The sequence below is a fragment of the Dromiciops gliroides genome, chromosome 3, assembly GCF_019393635.1.
Source record: "Dromiciops gliroides isolate mDroGli1 chromosome 3, mDroGli1.pri, whole genome shotgun sequence".
NCBI lineage: Eukaryota > Metazoa > Chordata > Mammalia > Microbiotheria > Microbiotheriidae > Dromiciops > Dromiciops gliroides.
Window position 1 is genome coordinate 503,372,793 of NC_057863.1, and position 24,696 is coordinate 503,397,488.

A 24,696-nucleotide genomic window follows, 5' to 3' on the forward strand; every position below is an offset into this window, starting at 1 on the left:
TACAATGACTCCCCCAAGTCATCTTTTTTTCAAGGGGGCATTACCCTACAGGCTCCTGAAACTCATTTTCATGGGTTCCATTTTTTATCAAAAGGAAGAAAAGGACAAGAAAAAGAGGAACAAAGACAATGGCCAAGAAATAAGAAGAGTGAAGAGAGAATAATCCCACGGACAGCATGCCTCTGGCTCTCCCCACCCTCCCCACCTCAACCCCAGTCTTCAAGTGCCCCAGTCGCTTGTTTTTTCTTCCCACAAAATCCCACAGATCTTGTACAATCCTGCAGTTATCCCAGCCTGCCAAATTTCCAACTGGGCTCCATCTTGCTGCACCCACTCTGGGGCAGTGCTTTAGAGGCTTTGGGTCATCCTCCTTACTTCGGGAAATCAGATGAGGTCCCCAGGGAGGGCCAGGTGTGTGAATGTGTATGTTTAGTGAGTGGGGGGCAGCCATCAGCAGATTAGGTTCTTCCTGGGTTGCATTCCTTCTCTCCTTTGTCCTTGTTTAATGAACACATCTCCCCTTTTTCTCTAATGAGATGCAACAAACAGACTTGAACTAGAATTTTTATTTCCCAGAAAAGCAAACGCCCGGACACAGTAAATATGTCATTAATCATCATTCCAAGGCAGAGAACCACCAATGGGTGGGAGAAGCAGCCGGGGGCCTAATTAGTGGCTTGGGGCCTCATTGTTCCACTCCTACCAGCACCCTGTCCTGCCCCTTCTCCACTTCTCTGCAGAATCCAGGAGAGATCAATCGAAGGAACTCCTGGCAGAGTCAAACTTATGCAAATGTCTCTTGTTAGCAAAACGAAAAAGCAAAGTAAAAGAAATGGAAGAAAAAGAAAAAAAAAAAACACAACCTTTCCACCCTCCCACCAACACACATACACACGCACGCTCGTGCACACACACACACTCACACACACACAGAGAGTTTTATTTCCATCCAGGAAATTGTTCTTATTATCACTTGGCTATTTATAGCCTATGTGTTGTCTGCTGAGGAGCCCCAAGCAAATGTGTTAATGTGATCTGGGCTCCAGCTTGGGCCTGAGTGATGTTCTCCCCTCTCCAGCCACCGCATTTCAGCTCTTCTGAGACCACAATTCTTCATCCTCCTCCACAAGGAGGCTAATCAGGCCAGCCCCATGGAATGATGGGGCACTTCTCCTCCCTGGAGGGCCTAGGGGATAGAGGTCTCCACCTAAGGTGCTTCCCCTGGATGAAACCAAGGGAGTAGTGACATCGGCCTGGCTCTTGTAAATTCCATAAGGTGACCTAATGGCAGGAGGGTTGTCCTGGCCTGTTTTATTACATCCCCATTCAAGAAAAAGATCCCTTGAGATTTGATAAAGGAAGTAGGCTAAGGGATACCACATTAAAGTCTTCACGTCCATCTGCCCTTCATCTCTACCAAGTACAAAACAAATGGGAGTGGGGCAGTTTCCCCCACATGGTAAGAATTCAGTGGATTTGTTGGATTGAATTACAAGGGTATTAGAAATGGAAGGGTTCTTCATCAGGCATCTAGTTATGTATTAAGAAACTAGGCCCAGGGGGCAGCTAGGTGGCACAGTGGATAGAGCACCGGCCTTGGATTCAGGAGGACCTGAGTTCAAATCCAGCCTCAGACACTTAACACTTACTAGCTGTGTGACCCTGGGCAAGTCACTTAACCCCCATTGCCCCACCAAAAAAAAAAAAAGAAAGAAAGAAAGAAACTAGGCCCAGGGGGCAGCTAGGTGACACAGTGGATAGAGCACTGGCCCTGGATTCAGGAGGACCTGAGTTCAAATCTGGATTCAGACACTTAACACTTACTAGCTGTGTGACCCTAGGCAAGTCACTTAACCCCAATTGCCTCACAAAAAAAACTAGGCCCAGAGGTTTAAGTGGCTTGTCCCAGATTTACAGGTAGTAAGTAGCAAGACACTTAACTGCTTCTTCATCTTTCAAATGGGGGGATGAGAGCAGCCCTGCCTACCTCACAAGGGGGTCCAGAGGCTCCAAAAAATATTGAAAGTGAAAGCACTTTGGAGAGATAAAAAGCTTATAGAAAGTGAGAAACTGAGGTGAGAGAGTAAAGGGAGCAAATCAGGTTGGTGTTGCTAACATTTTTCAAAAAGTGTAACCTGCTTCTATGCTTTCTATTACTTGGTTCAGCTGTGGGACAATAATGGAAAAAGCAGGAACTGAAGTCCCCTCCCAAAACTTTAAGAGAAGCATGCACCTAAAATTCCAATGGGCTACTGCAGCAACTGATAGTTCCATGGATAAAGCACTGGCCCTAGAGTCAAAAAGACCTGAATTCAAATCTGATTGTCAGACACTTACTAGCTGTGTGACCCTGGGCAAGTCATTTAACCCTGTTTGCCTTGGTTTCCCCATCTATAAAATGAGCTGGAGAAGGAAATAACAAACCACTCCAGTATCTTTGCCAAGAAAACCCCAAATGGAGTCACAAAGGGTCAGACACAACTGAAATGACTGAACAACAAATTTAAGAGGATGATGTAGTTTTAGGGCTGGTATTGATATGAAGATTGAAAGACTCAGCTGTGAGGAATAATCAAGGAAACATGGAAGGAAAGTTCACCAGCAATTGTGGTGAGAGTGTTCTGAATCTCTGTTTCTATCAGATCAATAACTAAGATGGTGTTATAGGGAATTTATCCCAAGGCCCCCAAATTTAGAAAGAAATGATAGCATTTGTACTCGTTCAGCAGAAGGGGACAATTGACCTTAGCACCAAGCTAACAAGAATAATTCATTCAAATAAGAAACTATCGAATGTTGGGCTTCTTTCCCCTAGATGCTAAACTGAAGGTGGGTTCTTTCCTGGCACGAACCTATCCAGCCACTGCCTTCCCAGCAGTGACTTCTAGAAATCCCTGCATCTGTTTCTCCCCATCACGAGGCAGTGTCCGGGCTCTCTCTTCCCATAGAACCTCAACTGAATTTGTATTATTGCTTGCCCTGGGTGACAGAATTACTAGTTACAGCTCTTGTTTCAGTGAGGTTGGCAGGAGAATACGAATGTCAGTCCACAGTACATTCCAGTGCAAGTGTAGAGCTTTGATATCCCAGCTGTGCATTGGAATTTGGTGGGAGAAAGATTGGGTAGAGGGTCAGTAGTACAATTCCCCATCCAATCCCCTTTCACACATACACTATTCAGTGTGTACCAGCAGAATACAATGATCAATGAGAACATCAGGTTCAATCTTGTATGGTATACCTGAATCACAGACTTCTTCACTTCTCCTAGGTTATATGCTAAAATTATTGCCCTAGTTGGGGCAGGGGGAGAGGTCACAGAGTAATCTAGGACACAGATGTAAAAAACAAAGTTTCTGCCAGACCAGACTCAGGGGTTCCTTCCGCACAAGGGTTCTTAACCTGTGACTGGGTAGCCCCAACGGATGCATGGATAGATTTCAAGAGATCTGTAAACTTGAATGGAAAAAAGCACATCTTTATTTCAATCTAGAGACTTTACCAGACTCTCCACAGTGTCCACGACCCACAAATAATGTCAAGAACCCAAACCAACACATAGGCCCAGGAAAAGCAAAAAGAAGGAATGGAAAATTCATAGTATACTACAATTAATTCTTCAGTAAGCCTTCTGCCTGGTTTCCATTAGGTCACCCTGATTGCTCTCGCACTGTGGAAACAGACCAATGCCAGTTTTCACAGCAAATAAAGAGTTTGACTTTGCAGTCTTGTCTTTATCTTTATATGGGTCAGACTTTCAACCAGGCAAGGAAGAGAGGGCTCCTGGGATCACAGGAGCTAGGAGGGAGCTAAAAGGCTACTTTGTCCAATTCCTTCATTTTGCAGGTAAGGACATTGAGGTGCAGAGAGAAGAACTGACTTGCCTTCCCAGTAGAATATAAACTTAATAAGGATATTAACTTTAATTTAATTTTTGGCTTTGCATCTTCATTACCTAGGACATAGTAGGCTCTTAAAAGCTTGTTGAATTAAATTGAATTGACCAAGGTCATATAGCTAGTAAGTTGCACATCTGGGATTTAAAGTCAGAATCTCCAGTTCCAAATTCTTTCCTTCACATTCCCCACCTACACTGTAGGCTACATCCTTATCTCTGCTGACATGGGACAACCCATGTCAATCTCTCTCCCTTCTTTAGCCCTCGTGGCTTCCAGATTAGAATAACCAGTGTCCTGTCTTCCTTTTCTCTAGACCCTGCTTCGGGATGGAAAGCGGGAAAGCATTGTGAGTACGCTTTTTGTCTCACCTGCTGACGTGGAAAATGGACAGCGAATCGTGTGCCGAGCCACCAACAAAGCCATCCCTGGGGGAAAGGAGACCTCAGTCACTATCGACATCCAGCGTGAGTGCTACTTTGTGCCCAGGATGCACCAAGGCTTGCAAGATAGGAGGGCAAGGCCAAACAGTCTAGTTCACTGTCACACAAAGAGTCTGTCCCCAATTTACCCATGGCCAGTATTGACATTTACTGCCCATGCACCTCCTGCATACAGAGAACTGACTGGTAAAACTAGTTTCTGGGTCAATAGCTGTTTGGGCTATATTTACATGACTGCAATTGAGAGACATACTATCACTTTGGAAAGAAAGTGGATTACACATACTTTCAGTCATTTCAGTGATGTCTGACTCTTCCTGACTCCATTGGCATTTTCTTGACAAAGATACAAGAATGGTTTGCCATGTCCTTCTCCAACTCATTTTACCAATGAGGAAACTGAGTCAAACAAGGATTAAATGACTTGCCCAGGGTCAAACAGCCAGTAAATGTCTGAGGCCACATTTGAACCCAGGAAGATGTCTCTCCCTGACTCCGGGCCCAGCACTCTGTCCATTACGCCACCTAGTTGCCCCACACTCACTTCAAGGGGATCTAAAGGGTTTGTGAATCTAAGCTGGTGGGGAAGTAGAGTTCCCTATAGCAATTTTCTCCTAGTTTGTTCCCATGAACCACAGAGAGGATCTGGAACAGGGGAAGAAATTGTTGTTGTTGTTGTTGTTCTACTCTTCAAGACCGCATTTGGAGTTTTCTTGGCAGAGATACTGGAGTGGTTTGCCATTTCCTTCTCCAGCTCATTCTACAGATGAGGAAATGAAGGCAGAGTTAAGTGACTTGCCTAGGGTCACACAGCTAGTAAGTATCTGAGGCCAGATTTTAACTCAGGAAGATGAATCTTCCTGACTCCAGGCCTGGCACTCTATCCATTATTCCACCTAGCTGCCTTAGGTGAAGAAATGCAGCTTTTCATTCTAGAGTTGACTCTGAAGAAGGTTCACTGCCAATCAGTCTCAAGGAACATAAGACATTTTCATCACAGCTGACTGGGTGGTTCCCTTTGACATTTCTGTCATCACTTGATATGTTTATTAAATATTTATTTGTAGCACTCAAGAAATATTTTCCCTTCTTGGGTAATTTCCCTCTACAATTAAGACACAATGACACCAGGTGGTAGTGAACAACCCACCAAAGGACACTGTTAAGATAAGAGATTAGAATATAGAATCATAGGCTTTTTTTGTGTGTGTGAGGCAATTGGGGTTAAGTGACTTGCCCAGGGTCACACAGCTAGTAAGTGTTCAGTGTCTGAGGCCGGATTTAAACTCAGGTACTCCTGACTCTAGGGCCAGTGCTCTATCCACTGTGCTATCTAGCTGCCCCGAATCATAGACTTTTAGAGCAGGAACATCTCTCAGAGATCATTTTGTCTAAATCCCTCAATTGTACAGATAACTGAGGGTCAGAAAGGGAAGATGACTTATTTAAGATCACTTAGAAAATAACAAAGTCAGAGTTGAAATTGAGGTCTTCTGCTGTTTGTAATATAAATGCTTCTACTTTTTCATGTTTTTCATGACAGCAATATCAATTAGGCCATCAAAATTCTAGGTAATTCTAGAATTAAAATTTATGCAATTCTAATTCATAGAACCATTCTAGATCCTGTGCTGACATAAATTGACCCATAGGGACACAAGATAGGTTCCAGACATTGTAGAGATCAGCTTGGGTCCCCCAAGGTCTAGAATTTTCATTACCTGGTCTAGAAAAATCACAATTTGGTGGTATAGTAGATAGAACACCAGCCCTGAAGTCAGGAAGACCTGAGTTCAAATCTGACCTCAGACATTTACTAGCTGCATTTTCTTGGACAAATCACTTAACCCCAATTGCTTCCAAACGCCCCCCCAAAAAAAGCCTAAAATGAAAATCATAACTTGATCTGTAGAGACAGAAGATATAGCTTGAGTTCTAGATTGTAGTAGACATCATTTGGTTCTTTTATACCATAGCTTGGGCCTTATACTGAAGCCTGACTGCTGAGAAGAGGCGCTCCATCTTCATAATGGGTTTTTTTACCTTGACACTTAGGTATTTTTCTTCCCACTCTATCTGGGAGGCACCCAGGACTCATATCCTCTCTTTCTAGATTCCTTCCTAACATGAGGTCTGGGTTTCCATCCATACCATCATAGGTTTGTTACCATCCATCAAAGGCTTTCAAAGATCACCTGTTTCTCTAGACAAGGATAACCATGACTCCACTTAGCTTTTGGCACATAGTAGAGGCCATTAATTGATTGAATGTCCTATATCTGAACAGAAAAAAATAAGCTTCAAAAAAAGTTCCAAGGTCACCCACTGTATCCTGGGCCACTGCCAGTCATCTTGACTCATGTCTTGCCACTCGACTTCTGGAGGAGAGATTGAGGCTGACAACTTTGCGTCGCTCTGCCTCACTCAAATCCAATCCATGCTCCAGTCCGGACACCACCTTAGTGATGTCATTTAAATCGTTGGTCGATCCATCAACCAACCTCCATTTATTAAATACTTACGCTGTATGCGCCAGACAGTGTGCATTTGGAATACATAAAAAAGGAAAGAAAAAAATAGTCCTTGCCCGTCAGGAGCTTACACTCTCATGAGAGAAACAAGATGTATATCAATAAGAATGTATGAGATACATACAGAGTAAATGGGAGGTAACCTTGGAGAGGAGACTCTAGTTGCTGAGGGGATTAGGAAAAGTCTCCTGTACAAGGGGGAGTTTGTGCTGCATCCTGAAGGAAACCAGGGATTCTGAGAAGTAGAGGTGAAGGGGAGAGCACTTAGGCAATACAAAGGAATGGGGTGGATTGTCCTATGCAGGGAGCAGGAAGTGGGTGAGTTCAGCTGAAACTTAGCACTTGTGAAGGGGAGAAACATGTAAGACAACTGGAAAGGTAGGAAGGAGCCACATAGTAAAAAAGCCTTAAATGCCAAAGGACAGAGATTCCTCCACCCAAAACGAATGATCCCCATTGAGCCTCAAGTTAAACCTTGTCAAAAGAGCAAGCAGGAGATGATAGCACCTCATTTCCCGGCTACAAAGAATGTCCCCAGAGCCATCCCTCCCTCCTTCATAGCCCCTGGTTGGGTTTAAGCCCCACCTTGGTTGGGTTTAAGAAATAGAGAATCCTGGGGGCAGCTAAGATGGCACAGTGGTTAAAGCACCAGCCCTGGATTAGAGAGTACCTGAGTTCAAATCTGGCCTCAGACACTTACTAGCTATGTGACCCTGGGCAAGTCACTTAACCCCCATTGCCTGAAAAAAAATGTGTTTTTTTTTTAAAAAAGAAAAAGAAATAGAGAATCCTAAGATTTAAGGCCAGAAGAAATCCAAGGGATCCTTATTTTCTAGAGGAAGGGCCGGGGACGTGAGGGGATTTCCGCAAGGTCGTTTAGCCAAGGAAGTAGCAGAGCTGGGGTTTGAACCCAGGTCTTCCAATTCCACTTCTCTTTCCCAGATACTATACATACAAGCCTCTAGGAGCTGGCAGCTGCGGCTCTGGGAGGAAGACGCACTGAAAAGCAGCAGGGCTTCAGCTCCAACCCATTATCCATCATATGAGGAGAATCTCCCCCATAAACAAGATCACCATCATCATAATAGCCCATCCGACTATTAAAAGACTGTTTGTCTAAATGCGCTCTAATGAGATGATCAGTTTAACCGGGTGGCCCAGATGACAGATGCTTCATAGGACTGGAGAAGGCAGTGGTTAGGGGGGATGCTACTGCCAGGTTTCGGTATGCCCACAGATTTCCAAGTAAGGATCATTGCCCTACCCTACTCCCACCACCACTAAGACTATAGTAAAAGATGAGTCCAGTCAGCTGGACTGAGGATTGGAGGTCAAAGTGGGGGTTATAACCCAGGTGATCTGACTTCTCAGACCTACACCATAAGTACTTAGACCTTCTTTGGAGAACCTCCTGGGACCATAGGCCACAGAGACAAGCCTTCAGCCTGTTCATGAAACCTTATGACATTTAAGAACCACAGAACCATAGGATTTAACCCAAAGCAGTGACCTGCTGCTCCCTAGATTCCACGGTAGATAAAGATAGTGCCAATGCCCAAAATATCCCCATTGTTGGGGTGTCATGTTTGTGAAGGAAGGGAGAAGGGGGACATTCTTAGGGGTCAGTCAGGTGTCCCAGGTCAGTCAGGCACTAGCACAGTGATGGGTACCTTTTGTATTTTTCCCTAGGTGAGAAAGAGCAGTAGAAGCCTTAGCCCATCAAAACTACCCACTGGCCTGGTTTCTTCCAGAATTAGTTGAGATGTCTAACCCTGACCCACACACACACCAAGTCTGCCTTTCTTTGTACACATGGGGTGACTTACTGACTGACTAATGGCAGGAGTAGCAGCCATCTCAAACCAGGTTGAAACAACCACAGTTTAGAGATTTTAATCTGTCCAAGAGGAAGAAGGCCTAGGGGACCCCTGGCAAGGAGGTCTTTTACCAGTCTTGACCTTAATGCGCTCACCCTCATTCAGAATTATAAACTCACAGAATTTCAGAGTTAGAAGGACTCAGCCGCCATCTTGTCCAGATAGGACATGACAGAAATCTCTGCCATAGTAAACCCAGCAAGTAGTCATCAAACCTCTGTTCAAAGCCTTCCAAGCCAAGGAGCCCACCACCTCTCCAGGCCCCCCATTGCACTTCTCGACAGCTCTATTAGAGAGGTGTTCCTGGCATCAGGGCAAAATTCATCTCTCTGCAATTGCCCCTCATTTTTCCTGGTCTGCACCCCACCACCAAGCAGAGTTAATCTTTGTTTTTTTTCTTTTGGTGGAGCAATGAGGGTTAAGTGACTTGCCCAGGGTCACACAAGCTAGTAAGTGTCAAGTGTCTGAGGCTGGATTTGAACTCAGGTCTTCCTGAATCCAGGGCCTGTGCTCTATCCACTGCGTCACCTAGCTGCCCCCCCCAGCAGAATTAATCTAATCCCATAATCCCATATGACAGTCTTTCAAATACTTGAAGACAGCTATTGTGTCTCCTCTTCCCAAATCTTCTCTTCTCACACATGCACACATACACATACACACATGTGTGTAAAGGTACAACTGTATGCACACACTCTTGAACTCACAAACACCTCCCACTTACTCTTTCCCTTCCTAAACTCCTCATCTAACAGTCAGCAAGGAGACCAGGAACTAGATCAGCGCTGCCTTTGTAAATTTCTATGTTTGTTCCTAGTTAACCAAGGAGAAAGAAACGTCTGAACTCAAGAAAACCATGTGTGTTTGTTTATCTGTTTGTTTCCCTTGGTCTTTATATGTTACCCCAACGGAAGACAAAGCCCCAAGATTGACTAATGGGAGAGAATGCACAACACCCCCCCAATACCTTACCACATCTGAACACTGCATCCAGCTGCCAAGCCTCAAAAGGATGTTCAGCAAAATTGCTGAGTCAGAAAGTCAACCCTCCTCCTACTCTCTCCAAAATACATCCCTCGTCCCCCTCCAGAAAACACCACCCACCCTTCCAATGTAAGCCCTTGCTGATGAAAACACTAACAGACTCACAGTTATAACATCTGCTCCATGTGATTTGGGTTCCACCAGCTACATCAAAGCTGCCCTCCTGTGAGTTATGCAGCCAACATCACAAGTGGGATTAAAATCATGTTTAATAGTTGGATATGCCATAAACTATTTATACCACTAGAGCCTGGCAGGAGCCTGAAAATTCATATTCTGCACCTTGGGAAGGAAAAAAGGAGAGGGGTCAAGGTGTTTCAGAGCACTAGGTGTGACTGCAAATCTTACCAAGATAACTCAGTGCAGAGGGAATCACAGCTCAGGAAGACCTTCCAGAATTAGGAAGAATTCAAGCAATCGGGAGACTGGAGAAAGGAGGAGCCTAAGAGGCAGGGTATTAATGCTGGTCAGGGTAACCATGGAGAGGGAGAGGATGATGCAATGGAGTAGATTGTGAAACAAATCAAATTAATCAATCAGTTGATCAACAAGCATTCATTAAGTGACCACCATGTGCCAGGCAAGATGCTAGGAGCCAAAAATGCAAATGCAAAAGTGAAATGATCCTTACATTCTATGAGGGGAGAAAAATACAAGATAGGGATAGAGGACACAAGGGGGATCCTGAAAGGCTTTGTGGAGAAGACAATGCTTAAGTTTGAGTCTTGATGGAAGTGAAGGATTCTATTACACAGAGGTGAGAAGGGAATACATTCCAGGCATACGGGACAGCCAATGCAAAGGCATGGAGATGGGAGATGAGTACTGTGTGTGTGTGAGGAACAGAGAGAAGACCAGCTTAACTGGAACATGAAGTGCAGGAAGGGGAGTGAGAACCTGGTGGCCGGGAGAGTCCACAAGTAGACACCCCAACAATTCTTCTGCTTCCAGATCTGAACTCCAAAAGTTCTATCCCTGTCTAAACAATGCCTTTTCTATGACTGGGGCCTGAATTGCCTAGTTTCTAATGACTGATGCACCTCCAGGGTCTTGATTGACCCTTAGTTTCTCAACATCTCAGCCCTGGCACAGGAAGGCCCAGGCATCCTCAGGATTAGAAGCCATTGGCCTAACCCAAGATGGCGGTTCCATAACAATCGACTATACTTTTCCAAAGATGTTTTGGGTATCTTAACTGAGATGAGATGAGGGGAAGTGATTTTGAGTCTAGTTCCATCTTTTCTTTTCCTAACTTCAATCTTCTTTCTATTGATACCTTTCATAAAGATTAACAAACGCATTCACATAGTTCTTATTTGGATCCTTCAAATTTCAGCTGCAAAAAATAGTCATTAATTTCTTCCTGTGCATAGAACACCATGCCAGGCCCTTGAGAGGTACAATTAAAAGAGTAAATAGGGGCAGCTAGGTGGCGCAGTGGATAGAGCACTGGCCCTGGATTCAGGAGGACCTGAGTTCAAATCCAGCCTCAGATACTTGACACTTACTAGCTGTGTGACCCTGGGCAAGTCACTTAGCCCCAACTGCCTCACACACACACACACACACACACACACACACACACACACAAAAGAGTAAATGAAGCCATAAAACTGGGTGACTGCCCTCAACGACCTTATAGAGTAGTAGAAAGATATAGCATACACACAAATAAGTACAGTACAAAATGATCACTGGTTAAGTACATAAGGAAAACACAAACAGAATGCTGCGTGGTGTCTAAGAGAAAAGGGATCACAGCAATTTCAGCAGGGGGGAAGGGAGAAGCAGGAAAAGCTTCCCAGAAGATTCTTGAATTCAGACTAACGAACACATTTACACAGTACTTGCTTTCAATAGGATTAAATCAGGCAATCTCATTCTTGCAATTACCATAACAAGTCATCATTGGTTCACTAATGCAACATATATTTTGGTTTATTATAATAATTATTAATGCATCAGTTATTAAGCTTTTGCCCATCACAACCCCACCCCTGTTGGGGCGGTGACAGGGTTGGGTTGGGGACATCAAGACTCCAAGCCCTCAGTCTCTGGGTCTCCATGTAAGTAGGGAGGAATTCTCTATCAAAGCCCCAAATCACATATGGGCGAGGCATATCCCAATGAGGAGGCTCATGATTCATACTTAACAAAGGAAGGTGATTAGCTGCTGTTGAGTAATGATAGGGCAGAGTCAGAAGGCGGCAAGGGGCCTGGGAGAGCCTGCGCCAATCTAGGCTGGTTATGTGTATGTACTGCTCTCATCGGTATTCGTCACTATACTTGTCTTTATTGTCATTTGAATTACACATTTTAAAATGAGATTAGAGTAAATTGCAAATACCTATAATTTGCCTCATAATTCTCCACGAAAAGACAGGTGGGTTGGCATCTCGGGTGGCAGACACCTTCCAGGGTAAATAGTCCCCAGCCAGAGTCAGGGGGAAGTAGGGAAAATAGGAAGAGAGGAAGGGAAGAGAGTTCCTCCAGGGTGATTCACCCCCTGCTAATCAGGGAGCTAGGTCTCCCCACTCTCCTCTCCCACATCCCAATGTCTTCCCCAGTTGCCCATAGTCACCCACACCATGTAGTCCCAGCATAAATATTTCCTCACACAGCTCCTGGGCTCACAGCTCTGGGTGAGTTGACTCTTTACCCATCCCCAAAGTGGTCTATCTTTGGACAACACTAGGAGATAGCCCGACTGCTGGGATAGATAGACAAGGCAACTGGAATAAACTCCACCTAAAACTGAGGGATGATGTATAGGGCTGCCCCACCCCAGGTCACCCATTGCCACCCCCCAATAGCTTCCTCAGAATGATAGGGGCCAGGGGCAGCTAGGTGGCGCAGTAGATAGAGCACTGGCCCTGGATTCAGGAGGACCTAAGTTCAAATCCGACCTCAGACACTTGACCCCAATTGCCTCACTAAAAAAAAAAACAGATGATAGGGGCCCTGCTTCTCCCATGGGACAGTGGATATGAACAGAATGGGACTTTCCAAGAAGAGGTATCTTGGTGTAGCAGAAAGGAAGCTAGGCTAGAAATCAGGACACGGTTCTAATTACCTGTCTCCCACTGAGTGACCATGTAATTTTAGGCAAGTCAATTCAAACTCATTGAGCCTCAGTTTCCTCATCTTTGAAATGAGCAAATTGGACAAAATGAGATCTAAGTTGAGCTCTTTGAGTCTTTGCCTAGTTAACTGTGAAACAAAGCAAGGGTGGGCAGCAATGCTCTAAGGTCCTGAAGACTAGGCTTCATTAGGCATACATTTTCTGACATAATAAGCCCGTTTGTTGTATTTTATCATACTTATTTATAACAAATGTGGTCCTGGGGGGGGGGAGTCAATAAAAATGATAATGATGTTAAAATCAAAAGAGCATCAACATAACTATTTTGTTTTGTTTAATTAAGAACAAAATCACATCCCATGACCTGACATCTCAGTCATTTTTCAAGCTTGCTTGCCAGAAATTAACCTGTGAGGAGGGAAAAGAAATCTAGCTCATCTGTGGGTACCACACTACCCTCACCCACCTGATCACTGTAACCATAGGCCAATCACTGTACCTCAGTTTCTACTTCTATGACATGGAAATGAAACTGTTACTACATATTTACTGCATTGTTGCAAAGAAAGCACTTGGTAAAGCCTGAAGTGCTATGTGAATGTGAATTGTCAAAGTCAGAGAAGTAGGACCCAGAGATCTAAAGTGAGACAAAGACAGGTGCAGAGAGAGTGACTGACCAGCCGAGGATGGACAATCATTTGTTTTCTTTCTGGTTCAAGAGTAGATACTTTGGTCCTCCTCTGGCTCTCTGGGTCCTATTTTTCTGACTTTAATTCCATCTACATAGCTTTTAAATCTATTTCTCTATCTTAATCTCTCTCTCTCTCTCTCTCTCTCTCTCTCTCTCTCTCTCTCTCTCTCGTTATGGCTTATCTCTCATTGCTTCTCCATCCTTTTTACTCTACTCCCTTCTCTCTTTCTTGGAACCATGAATTTAGAGCTGGAGCAGGTAGAAAATGGTGGGAGTGGGATTTGAAGTCAGGCCTTTTGACTCCAAATCCATCATGTTTTCCACTAAGGTCCTCTTGCTTTGTGAGGAGACAGGGCAGCCACTAGATAACACAGTGGATAGAGTGCCAGGTCTGGAATCAGGAAGACCCAAATTTAAATCCAGCCTCAGATACTTACTGTGTGACCTTGGGCAAGTCACTTAACCCTGTTTGCTTCAGTTTCCTCATCTGTAAAATGAGCTGGAGAAGGAAATGGTAAACTACTCTGGAATCTTTGCCAAGAAGACCCCAAATGGGGTCACAGGGAATTGGATACAACTGGACAACAAACCTTTTGCTTTTACTGTCTGCCTGAAGTCTTTCTTTCTTGCCGTGTGTGTGTGTGTGTGTGTGTGTGTGTGTATCCCCATCCCACTCAACACTCCAAAGTTTGACTGCTTATATCATAGAAAAAGAACATTCTCTAGGCAGTTCAGGGAGCTAAGAGCCCTGTGACACCAATAAGGACCCAGTGGAGATGATTAGCCTGATGAAAGGGCGTAAATGGCACTTGCAAGTCAACAGATGCACCAAACTGATTATACCAGGAGATGTTAGGCATTTCAAAGGCAAGAAGTTTGCCTTTAAATGAGGCTCAGGGTTCATTCAGTCACACACTCACACACACACATACACACTCACACACACACATACACACACACTCACACACACTCCATTTTTGGAAGGGAGCCATTCTTCCTAAAAAGTCAGGATATGGACAGGCAATGCTGACCCAGAGGATTCATAAAAGCTGCGAGTTCCTGACCAAAGTTTCTATCTAAATGCCAAGCCCCTAAGCTCATTTCTGCTAAGAAAGGGTCCTGATTTCCCACCAGGATCATCCTTCTTGTGCACTACAAGGGGGTCTTTTCAGTCATGTTGGAGCTGCTGGAGCAGCAGCTGCACAGATGCTTCCAGCTGTTAAATCCCAGGCTCATAGATCCTTCCTGCAAAGAAGGATTCTCCATCCTGGACTCTCACATGTGGCAGCCACTACTCCTTTTGTTTCAAATCTAACTATATTCTTGTCTCTGCAGATCCACCCCTTGTCAATCTGTCTGTGGAGCCACAGCCAGTGCTGGAAAATAATGATGTCAAATTCCACTGTTCTGCAAAGGCCAACCCAGCAGTCACCCAGTACAGGTAAGAGCTGCCACCTGGTCATCTGGGCAAGACCCACCTGTTCCCTCCAAACATATATATATATATATATATATATATATATATATATATATATATATATATATATGTGTGTGTGTGTGTGTGTGTGTATGTATGTATGTATATATATATGTGTGTATATATGTATATGTGTGTGTGTCATGCGCATATATGTATGTATACATGTGTGTATATGTGTGTATACATGCATATATCATGCACACACATACCATCTCCTGGGCAGATAAAGGTGATCTCTGCCCAAGGATGTGCTGGTAAATGTTTAATAATCAGGGAAAGAACAGGTACCCAGGGCACACTTTAAAGTTTAATCTGCAGTATTAACATTTTCTAAATCATATTCTTAAGTCTAGACAATCAACAAAACAATAAATAAAGCCCTGATTACAAATCAGCATTTGCCATTTCTGAGATGAAATGATCACATTGAAAATTTAACAAGCAGCTCTCTTGAGTTTGAGCTGGCTGCAGTACAACTTTGCCCTTATCTCACGTTTTACACTATAAGATATGTGACAGACAGACATTGGACTCAGGGAAGGTTGGTTGGAAATACCATGGTTGAAAATACCATGCTGGGGGCAGCTAGGTGGCGCAGTGGATAAAGCACTGGCCTTGGATTCAGGAGGACCTGAGTTCAAATCCAGCCTCAGACACTTGACACTTACTAGCTGTGTGACCTTGGGCAAGTCACTTAACCCTGAATCCCCTGCAAAAAAAAAAAAAAAGAAAAGAAAAGAAAAAGAAAATACCATGCTGAATACCAGCCTTGGGTGTACTCTGGGAATCTTAAAGCTCTATAATTAAATAAGGGAATATGACTTTAGCTGTCCCTATCTCTCAAGAGCACAAGGTGGAGAGGGGTGTCCAGAGATGGGGCGGGAAGAGCCTAGAGGAACCAATATGATTCATACTTGGAAGCCTGACCTTTCATGGAACATACATGAAACTGATAGAATGATAAAGGATTGCATTGTGGGCTTTCCAGGTTATGTCAGCTTTGATTTGTAGACAACTATGCACACTCAGATACATTTCTGTATGTGTACATTTGTTCAAGTATATGTGTGCCTCATGGATAAAAATAGATTTGAGTTAACTTCAGATATTTCTATTTTTAAACTGGGGAGTGAAGAAGTATGAACCCCAGGGTCTATGTGGGTCCAGCAGACTCATGGTTAGGAATTTAGTTATTCATCACACTAAAAGACAAAGGGCAGCACTAAAATGGTAAAACTTTTCAACAGAAATGAATAATAAAGCAACAGAAAACAATCTCAGACCACATTACCAAATAATTATGATCCCAACACCCCACCCCACACCTCCACACCCCCAGACCTCCACCAAGGATTTGGAATCAAGTTCTTCCAAACACTCAAGTCTTTGATTGGGACCCAGGATGTAGCCTGTCTCCATGTATCCTTGCATCTCTCAGCTTAGTTTGCCTCAGCCTTCATTTGCCACTCACCCAGCATCAATTGTCATATGCCCACTGCCTAGATTTATCCTTCTATATCCAGCCTGGTTAAAAACCCAGAAGAGATTTCTGTTCTTTCCCTCTCTTCCCAGAAGCCTCCATCCCTCCAACCAACAGCTGCTCTACGGACACACACTCATGGGAAATGGAATCTTTGCTTTCCTCCCAACAACACTTGTACTCGGGGTTCAGGCATCCTGAGAATTGTAATCCTTTCCCTGTTGAACCTATTATATCCCACCCCCATAAAAAATTTACTATCCCCTGAAAATTGTACCAGTAACAGATAAAAATATAAACATTGTATAATGTCTTATATTTGGAAATATTTCCAAGTTTATACACACATAGGTCACAGACAGAGGAAACAGTGGTATGCAGGTATGTAATAAATTGCACCTATATTCGAGTTGCATTCAAAGTATACCTTACATATATGCTACTACATGTGCAGTATCTTCACCAATTATCCTGGAAGCATCTAATGTTGGCTTGGCCAGACAGTCCTGGCATTTCTATGGTGACCCAGCCTTACACCTGAGCCCCCTAGTTCTTCAGGAGGGTGGCTATCCTCAGATCCACTGACCCATAGTCTCAATCATGTGCTTTATAAATAGCCTCTATTCCCTAGGGCCCTCTACCACTGAAGTATGTGAAGAGTGAAGCAAAAATATTGAATGCAACTTTTAAAAAAGGACAGAAAAGTCAACCTTTTAAGATCCCTTCCAATACGAAAGTTCCCTGATTCCCTTGAAAGGCTAATAAAAAAAAACATGTGATTTGGAGGCAGGAGACATTTCTGATACGTAATTAGCTATGTCACTATAACTCTCTGAATCTCACTCAGTTGCCCCATCTAGAAAATGGGAGTAATCATATTTGTGTCACCTATCTCATAGGATTGCTGTGAGGGAAAAGCTTTGTAACCCTTAAATAGCTATGGAAATGTGAGCTCTTATTAGATCAGGGTCTGTGACTTGCCTGGGATCTTATAACTAAAAAGTATCTTGTGTCTAGATTTGAATTCAGGGCTTCCTTACTCCTCTTAGCTGCCTCAGTAGAGACTTAGCTTTCACATCTACAAAATGAGTCTAATAATAAATAGCCTTAGCTCCTGGGTTGTTGTATGGTTTTAATGAAATGAAGTATATAAAGGAGTAAAAAAAAAGTCTGTTAATGTTGTTGTTGTTGTTGTTGTTGTTGTTGTTGTTAAATTCCAGTTGATAAGACAGCCTCATTACTTAAACATGACCCTGGTTAGTACCACCTCCCCACTCATATCCTCCCCCCATTTATCAGTCCTCACATCCATTCACTAGGCTGGTGAGACCTCCTGAAATCAGACAAATTCAGACTGCAAGAAACGCAGGAAGCTTTACCCCAATTTAGAAGGATTATGGATGTTGATTTGGATCTCACCCTGACCTCTGATTTCCCTTCTCCTCTGTCATTAGAGGTGGGGGATTGAGTGGGTAAGAGCCTGAACTTGAAATCTGGAAGACCTGAGGTCAGATCCCACCTCAGACACTTACTTATGTAACCCCATAACCTCTCTCAACCTCAGTTTCCTCATCTGTTAAATGGGAAGATAAGAGCACCTACCTTAGTAAAGTGATTGTGAGAATCAAATGAGAATAGTAAAATGCTTAGCACAGTGCCTGGCACATAGTACGCGCTATATGTGTTAGTGGTGCCTACAGACCTTTGCTGCCACAGAACTTGGGTCTGTTGTCAGGCAGCTGGGCATTCCAGGACCTGTTACTGTTGGCACAGGTAAAGCCACCCACCTCGGGATGACCAGAATAGCCCAAAGGTAGCCAAAGAAAGGCTCCAGGATTCCAGGCCACTAAGCTGAGTTTGCAGAGACTCGGGTCCCTTGCACTCCCTCCATTGCTGTCAGTCTCTGCTTCTGTTCTCTGTGGCCCCACCCCATGCCATTTTCTGCCCTGATTTAGTGGGGCAGGAGAACCAGCTGGGTGCTACTTGAAGCTGAGTGCCTTATGACACACTAAGCTTTTTTTTTGTTTCTGCTGATATAAATAATTAATCCTCTTATATTGGCTCAGACCAAATGAAGCATTGATTGGGAATGGTTTAAGTTGAGAAATGGAGAGAGGAGGTAGTAAGTAGATGGGGAGGGAGGAAGGAAGAGGAAATGGAAGGAGCAGAGGGAAAGAGGGTAAAAGAAGAGGGTGAGGTAGCTTGAAGGGAAAAGGGTTTTACTCCTATCTCTGTTGTGCCTTCATATCTCAATATTGTTTCTCTGCCTCAGTGAGTGTTTAATTACTCCTTACTCAGTATCAAATGAGATAATGTATGTAAAAACACTTTATAAACTGTAAAACACCATACCGATATTAGTTGCTCTCATCATTATGATAACAATTACTAATCTTTATCTGATTATCTGGAGGGGGTGGGGAAGGCTCTGTTTTCACCTCCAAGCTATGAGATGCAAAGGAGTTATGTATTCTTATCTGCTCAGGCTATATCCTATGTTCTTAGGTGGAGCAGGTACAAATTGTTTGGGAGAAGGTAAAAGAAGAAAGAGGATGGGGAAAGAGGGAGAAAGGGAAGGGAAGGAGAGAAGGAAGAGAGAAAAGAGCTAAGGAAGAAGGAATTAGGGATGGTCTTAGGGTGAGCTGAGTTTGTCCCTGGAAAATTTAGATCCCCTCCTCCCCCAGAGAGTTTAAGACTGAGTACCTCAAGAGGTTGATCCCCACTGGCTCCCCTCCCCAGAAGTCTTATGAAACACTAATTAGAGGGCAGATAGGTAACATGAGGCAGTGCAGTTATGAAGCCCTGAGTGCAAATTCTGACTCAAAACACTCACTAGTTGTAGGACCATGGGTAAGTCACTTAAGTTAAACTCTTTTAGGCTGTTTTCTCATCTTTGAAATGAGGATAATAGCAACTAGTTGGCAGGGTTTTTAGGAGGGCACAGATAAAATACATTATTTTAAAACACTATATAAATATTGGCTATTATTATTAGCTATTAGCTACTGTTATTTAATTTCTATATTTATTTCTATATTTACCATATAAATATTGGCTATTATTATTATTATTAGCTATTAGCTATTCAAGAGGACACTTAAAGATTGGTATGGTATTAGCAACCTGTTCTAGTACTGGCTGGAGAAGCTAATAACAGCCACAATTATACATTTGACTATTAGAACCCCAAACTCAGGCTGGAGACCCAAAAACATCTTCCTTCCTTCCAACTCCCCTTCAGTTAGGTCTTTTGGTCATTCATTGACTCAGGTTCCCCACTCAGGAAAGGAAGCACCAGCCTGGTTCCCTTTCTCAGAAGAAGGAAGGTAAAGATGGTAGCCCATCCTTTCCTACAAAGCATGAATAGTGAATTATTATTCATTCAACAGAAAGGAAACTCAAAGCCTCTGTGCTCCTTATGAGTGCTAATGAGGGCAGCAGAGGTCCCAGTCATACAAAACATACAGAGAAATAGACACAGACACCCACATACACAGAGTGCCTCTGCCCTCCCCAACAGGACCTGGGTTATAGAACCAGATCTAGGGCTCAGAGCCTCCTGCCACACTCACCCTTCACCCCAGGAAGCACTAATTGTAAGTCTGTCCCTGCATGACAGGCAAACACAGAAAATCACTAGGCCCTCATTGGGCCTCCTGCCAGGTTTGGGGGAAATGCTACACTGACTGAACTCAGGGCTCATAGAATGGGGACAGGAGAAAAGAAAGGAAAAATGAAAGACAAATGAAAGCTGCCTGAGAGCAGGGGTAAGAGGGCTAGAAGCCCAAGCAGAGCCAGGTTTGCGGAAGAGGCTAGAGTTGTGTTACCACCAAACCCAGCTCCAGACTATCTCTGCTCCCCAGTCACCCCAGGCTCAGTACCTCCACTCCCCACCCAGTGTCCTCCATCCCTGATTACTTCCCCCGCAACTTGCATTGCAGGTCCCTTTAGGGAGGATAGTAGGGCAAAACTAGCAAGCAAGAAGAAAGAAAGATATAGAGAGGGAGAGAAAGGAGAGAGAGAGAGAGAGAGAGAGAGAGAGAGAGAGAGAGAGCTAGAGCGAGAGCGAGAGCGAGAGAGAGAGAGAGAGAGAGAGAGAGAGAGAGAGAAGAGGGGGAGAGAGAGACAGAGAAGAGAGAGAGGCAAGAGAGAAGAGAGAGAGGAGAGAAGAGAGAGAAAGAGAGGAGAGAGAGAAGAGAGAAAAAGAGAGAGAGGAGAGAGAGAGAGAGAGAATTTAACAGTATTTAAATTTACATTGGGTTAGGACAAAGGAGAGAGCTAGACTGGGGAATGGGGACACCCTTCCTCACCCAGAAACTGGATTTAAATTAGATTGGGAGTCAAAAGGGAACTTAGAGGTAATCACCATCCAACCCCTTCATTTTGCAAATGAGGAAACTGAGACCCAAAAGTTAAGTGACTTGCCCAAGGTCACTTAGGTAGTAAGTGGAAGAACAAGAACTCAACCCAAATCCTCTGACTCCAAATCCAGTGTTCTTTCCCCCACACCACACTGCCTGCCACCCATCATGCCCAAGCAACTTATCCCTAAGTCCTGCCCTGACCTAAGGAAGACAAGGGAATCCAACAGTCTGGAATAGAGACATGGACAGGACTTATGCAAATCTCCTCTGTTCCAAACTGCCACAGCCTTTGGCCTGGAAACCAACCTTCCAGTCCACCCCCCACCCCACCCCACCCCCACCCCGTTCTGGCCATCTTCAAGAGGTGTGGGACACAGATCTCTAACAAGTGATAAGTCAGAATTTCCTAGCACTGGGCAAGTGCTGTCTGGCTATGAAGTCTGATCATTAAATTAAAATAAGAATTGAAATGATTCATGAATAACTCATGAATAATAGCATGTTAGGAACCTCCTTAAGCTCTTGGGGAGAGATAGTGTGCTCTGTAACTAAATCATAATTGTTATTATTAATTGTGCTCTTAATAGTTACCTAATATTAATTTGTGACTATAACCTCTCTGTGCTGTGTAGGTGTTCCCTTGTATTGCAGAGAAGTGGGCGGGTTTCTCTTGGGGCAGGGGGTGGACAAGAAGAGAATGGGAAACCAGGTAAATAGCCCCCCTGAGGAGCCAAGAAGAGGGGAAAATAATGAAGATTATAGCTGACATTTATGTGGTGTTTTAAGGTTTGCAAAGTGCTTTCATATACATTATCTCCTTTCATGCCCCCAACAACCCTGTGGTAGATATTGTCACTGTCCTTATTAGGAAAGTGAGGTGTACACAGAGAGGTTAAGTAACTTGCCCAAGGTCACACAACTAATAAATGCCTGAGGTAGGATTTGAACCCAGGCTTCCTGACTCTGGGTCCAATATCCTATCTGCTATGCCAAGACCATCCTGCCTCAACCTTTTCCCCTCTACTTGAGTCACCTTTCAGAGAGAGAAGGGCAAAGCAAAATAATCTTTAGTTGGATGGAGGGGAACAGATTATTTCCATCTTTACCCCCTCCCAAAAAAGGGTATAAGTGCAGCCCAAGGGAGTTAGGTTAGATCACAGATGAAATTTACCTGACTAAAAGGTACAGATTGCTCAACAGTGGAAAAGCTAAACCACTGAGTGTATCCCCTAGAAAGAAGGTAGCTTTGTAAGAGCTCTTGGGCTGATGTAAGTGCCCCCTTGCCCATTCTCAGAGACTCCAGGGCTGGTCCCTCCCAGAAGGATGTGCTTCCAATCAACCCAGTCCAATGCTTATCTCTGCTGGCCAGAGAAGCCCCTTCCTCTACCTCTAAATCAATCCCCACTCAGAAAAGGATGATCTAGTCAGTGTCCAGCGGCTGAGGAAGGGGAAGGGTCTTCTAGGAAGCCAAGAAGCCTTCCAGGAACCAGAAGCCCACCCTGCCTAGGAGCAGAGGGAGCTGATTGAAGGGAATGTGCCAGGCACTGTACTAAGTGCTTTTACAAATATTATCTCATTTGATCTTCGCAAGAACCCTGCAAAGTAGGTACGATTACTACCCTAATTTTACAGTTGAAGAAACTGAGGCAAACAGAGGCTAAGTAGTCAGTTTTAGAGTTTAAGTCCAGGGTCTCACAGCTAGTAATGGTCTGAGGCCAAATTCAGACGTGCCTCTTCTTGATTCATTATCAAGGTAAGTAGGCGGGGATCTACTGACTTCCAGCAAAGAATTCAATTCCATTTGAAACACCCATTTAGTATCAGGCATTATACTACATTGGGAATACAAAGACCAAAAACCACACAGTCCCCCTTCCAAGAGATTGCTTTCTACTAAGGAAGCAGCAACCTCTACGCAAATAAGCTTAGGGGTGGACAGGAGGTTTCTTCAGTAAAAGAAATTCCTTACCCCTCCTCTGTAACTTAAGAGTCTTAGGGAGTTTCCTCAAACACTGAGAGATTGGACCTGCTCAGAAGTGAGACCTGAAGCCAGATTTATTTCTGGCTTCAGCACCAACTCACTCTCCATCATGCCATGCTGTTTCTCAAAGAAGCACCTATAAAATAAACATGATATTGGAGGCAGCTTGCCTTAATGGATTTGGAACAGGCCTTGAAGTCAAGAAGAGCTGGGGTCAAGTCCTTTTTCACACATGCTGATTGAATAGGAAATGGCTCAATTCTCCTCCCAGGCCCAAAGATTACTTAACTCCTACTCAGAAATTTGATCTCAAGGGAGAGTTGAGAGCAGCTTCTTTTCCATGTTTCAGTTTTCCTGTGGGAAAATGAGTCCCTACTCCCTCTATATTTCTTAGGGACACAGTGCTTTGAGATCCTAAGAAAAAGAACTTCATCCTCTACTTTTCCCTCCCCTTAACCTTTCCCCCTTACCCTTCCTCCTGAATGGGCCTTGCTGACTAGAGAGCTTGACCATGTTGGGGGCGGGGGGGGGGGGACCTTGTGTTTCAGGTGGGCCAAGAAGGGCCAAGTGATCAAAGAAGGATCGGAGGATTCCTATGAGACCACTGTGGACCACACATTCTTCTTCGAGCCAGTCTCCTGTGAAGTCACCAATGCACTGGGCAGCACCAACATCAGCCGCACGGTGGATGTCTACTGTGAGTATCCCTGGAGGAAGGGGAATTACTTGAGGATGTTCCCATATCTTATTGATATAAGTCTGGCCTTGGGGCAGCTAGCCGCCCACAGTGGATAAAGCACTGGTCCTGGATTCAGGAGGACCTGAATTCAAATCCTGATTCAGACACTTGACACTTACTAGCTGTGTGACCCTGGGAAAGTCACTTAATCCTCATTGCCCCACAAAACAAACAAACAAAAACTTTAACTTCAAATAAACAAATAAATAAATAAATGATTGAATAAATAAATAAATAGATGGATAGTGAGATAAATAAATTGCTAATATGGTAATGTTTTACATAATTGTACATGTACAACCTATATCTGATTGCTTGCCACCTCATGGAGGGGAGAGGGAAGGGAGGGAGAGAGGGATAGAATTTGGTACTCAAAACTTTAAATAAATAAATGGATAGATAGATAGATAGATAGATAGATAGATAGATAGATAGATAGATAGATAGATAGATAGATAGATAGATAGATAGATGATAGATATGAGGCTGGCCTAACTCAGAGGTTTTCTCCTCTAGAAGCTAAACTGAAGGATGGACACACCTAAGAAGTAGGGGGAGATAAGTGGCACCCAGGACAAAGATAGCTCCATAAGTCAGGACCATTACCCCTCATTCAAGCATCTCCCATCCCACCACTCTTTCAAGCTTTCCCCACCCACAAAAAGAACTTTCTTTTGTCAGGTGGTCACCTCATCTGTCCTCTATAAAAGCTTTGCCCTTTCTTCCATTGGAGAAGAAAGATGTCTCTAAGCCATCTCCTCTCCTCAAGGCAAAATCTTTGACTTCCCTCTTGGTCCCTTTCTCCAGCACCCAAATAAAAGACTGGTTTGTTCTAATTAGATTGTGTGAGAGTTGTAATTCTTACACTTGACACTTACTAGCTGTGTAACCCTGGACAAGTCACTTAATCCGCATTGCCCTGCAGAGAGAGAGAGAGAGAGAGAGAGAGAGAGAGAGAGAGAGTTGTAATTCTTTAAAGAGGTATACCTAAAAATCCCCACCACCTATTTCCCTGTGACATTATGATATTGGGTGTAATTTAAGGAACAAGTCACACTTAGATTACTGAAAAAATGTTTAGGAATAAT

The 24,696-nt window shown here is 43.8% G+C and overlaps 1 protein-coding gene across 3 annotated transcripts in view; it reads left to right on the top strand.

The window, feature by feature from the left end:
* KIRREL3 (kirre like nephrin family adhesion molecule 3) overlaps window positions 1–24,696 on the top strand; it is a 781,754-nt gene that overhangs the window by 724,790 nt on the left and 32,268 nt on the right. For all 3 annotated transcript variants that reach the window (XM_043996444.1, XM_043996445.1, XM_043996443.1), the window contains exons 7-9: window positions 4,213–4,363; window positions 14,900–15,005; window positions 23,418–23,566. In XM_043996444.1, coding sequence (XP_043852379.1) covers window positions 4,213–4,363; window positions 14,900–15,005; window positions 23,418–23,566 — 406 coding nt within the window. The remainder of the gene's footprint in view (window positions 1–4,212; window positions 4,364–14,899; window positions 15,006–23,417; window positions 23,567–24,696) is intronic.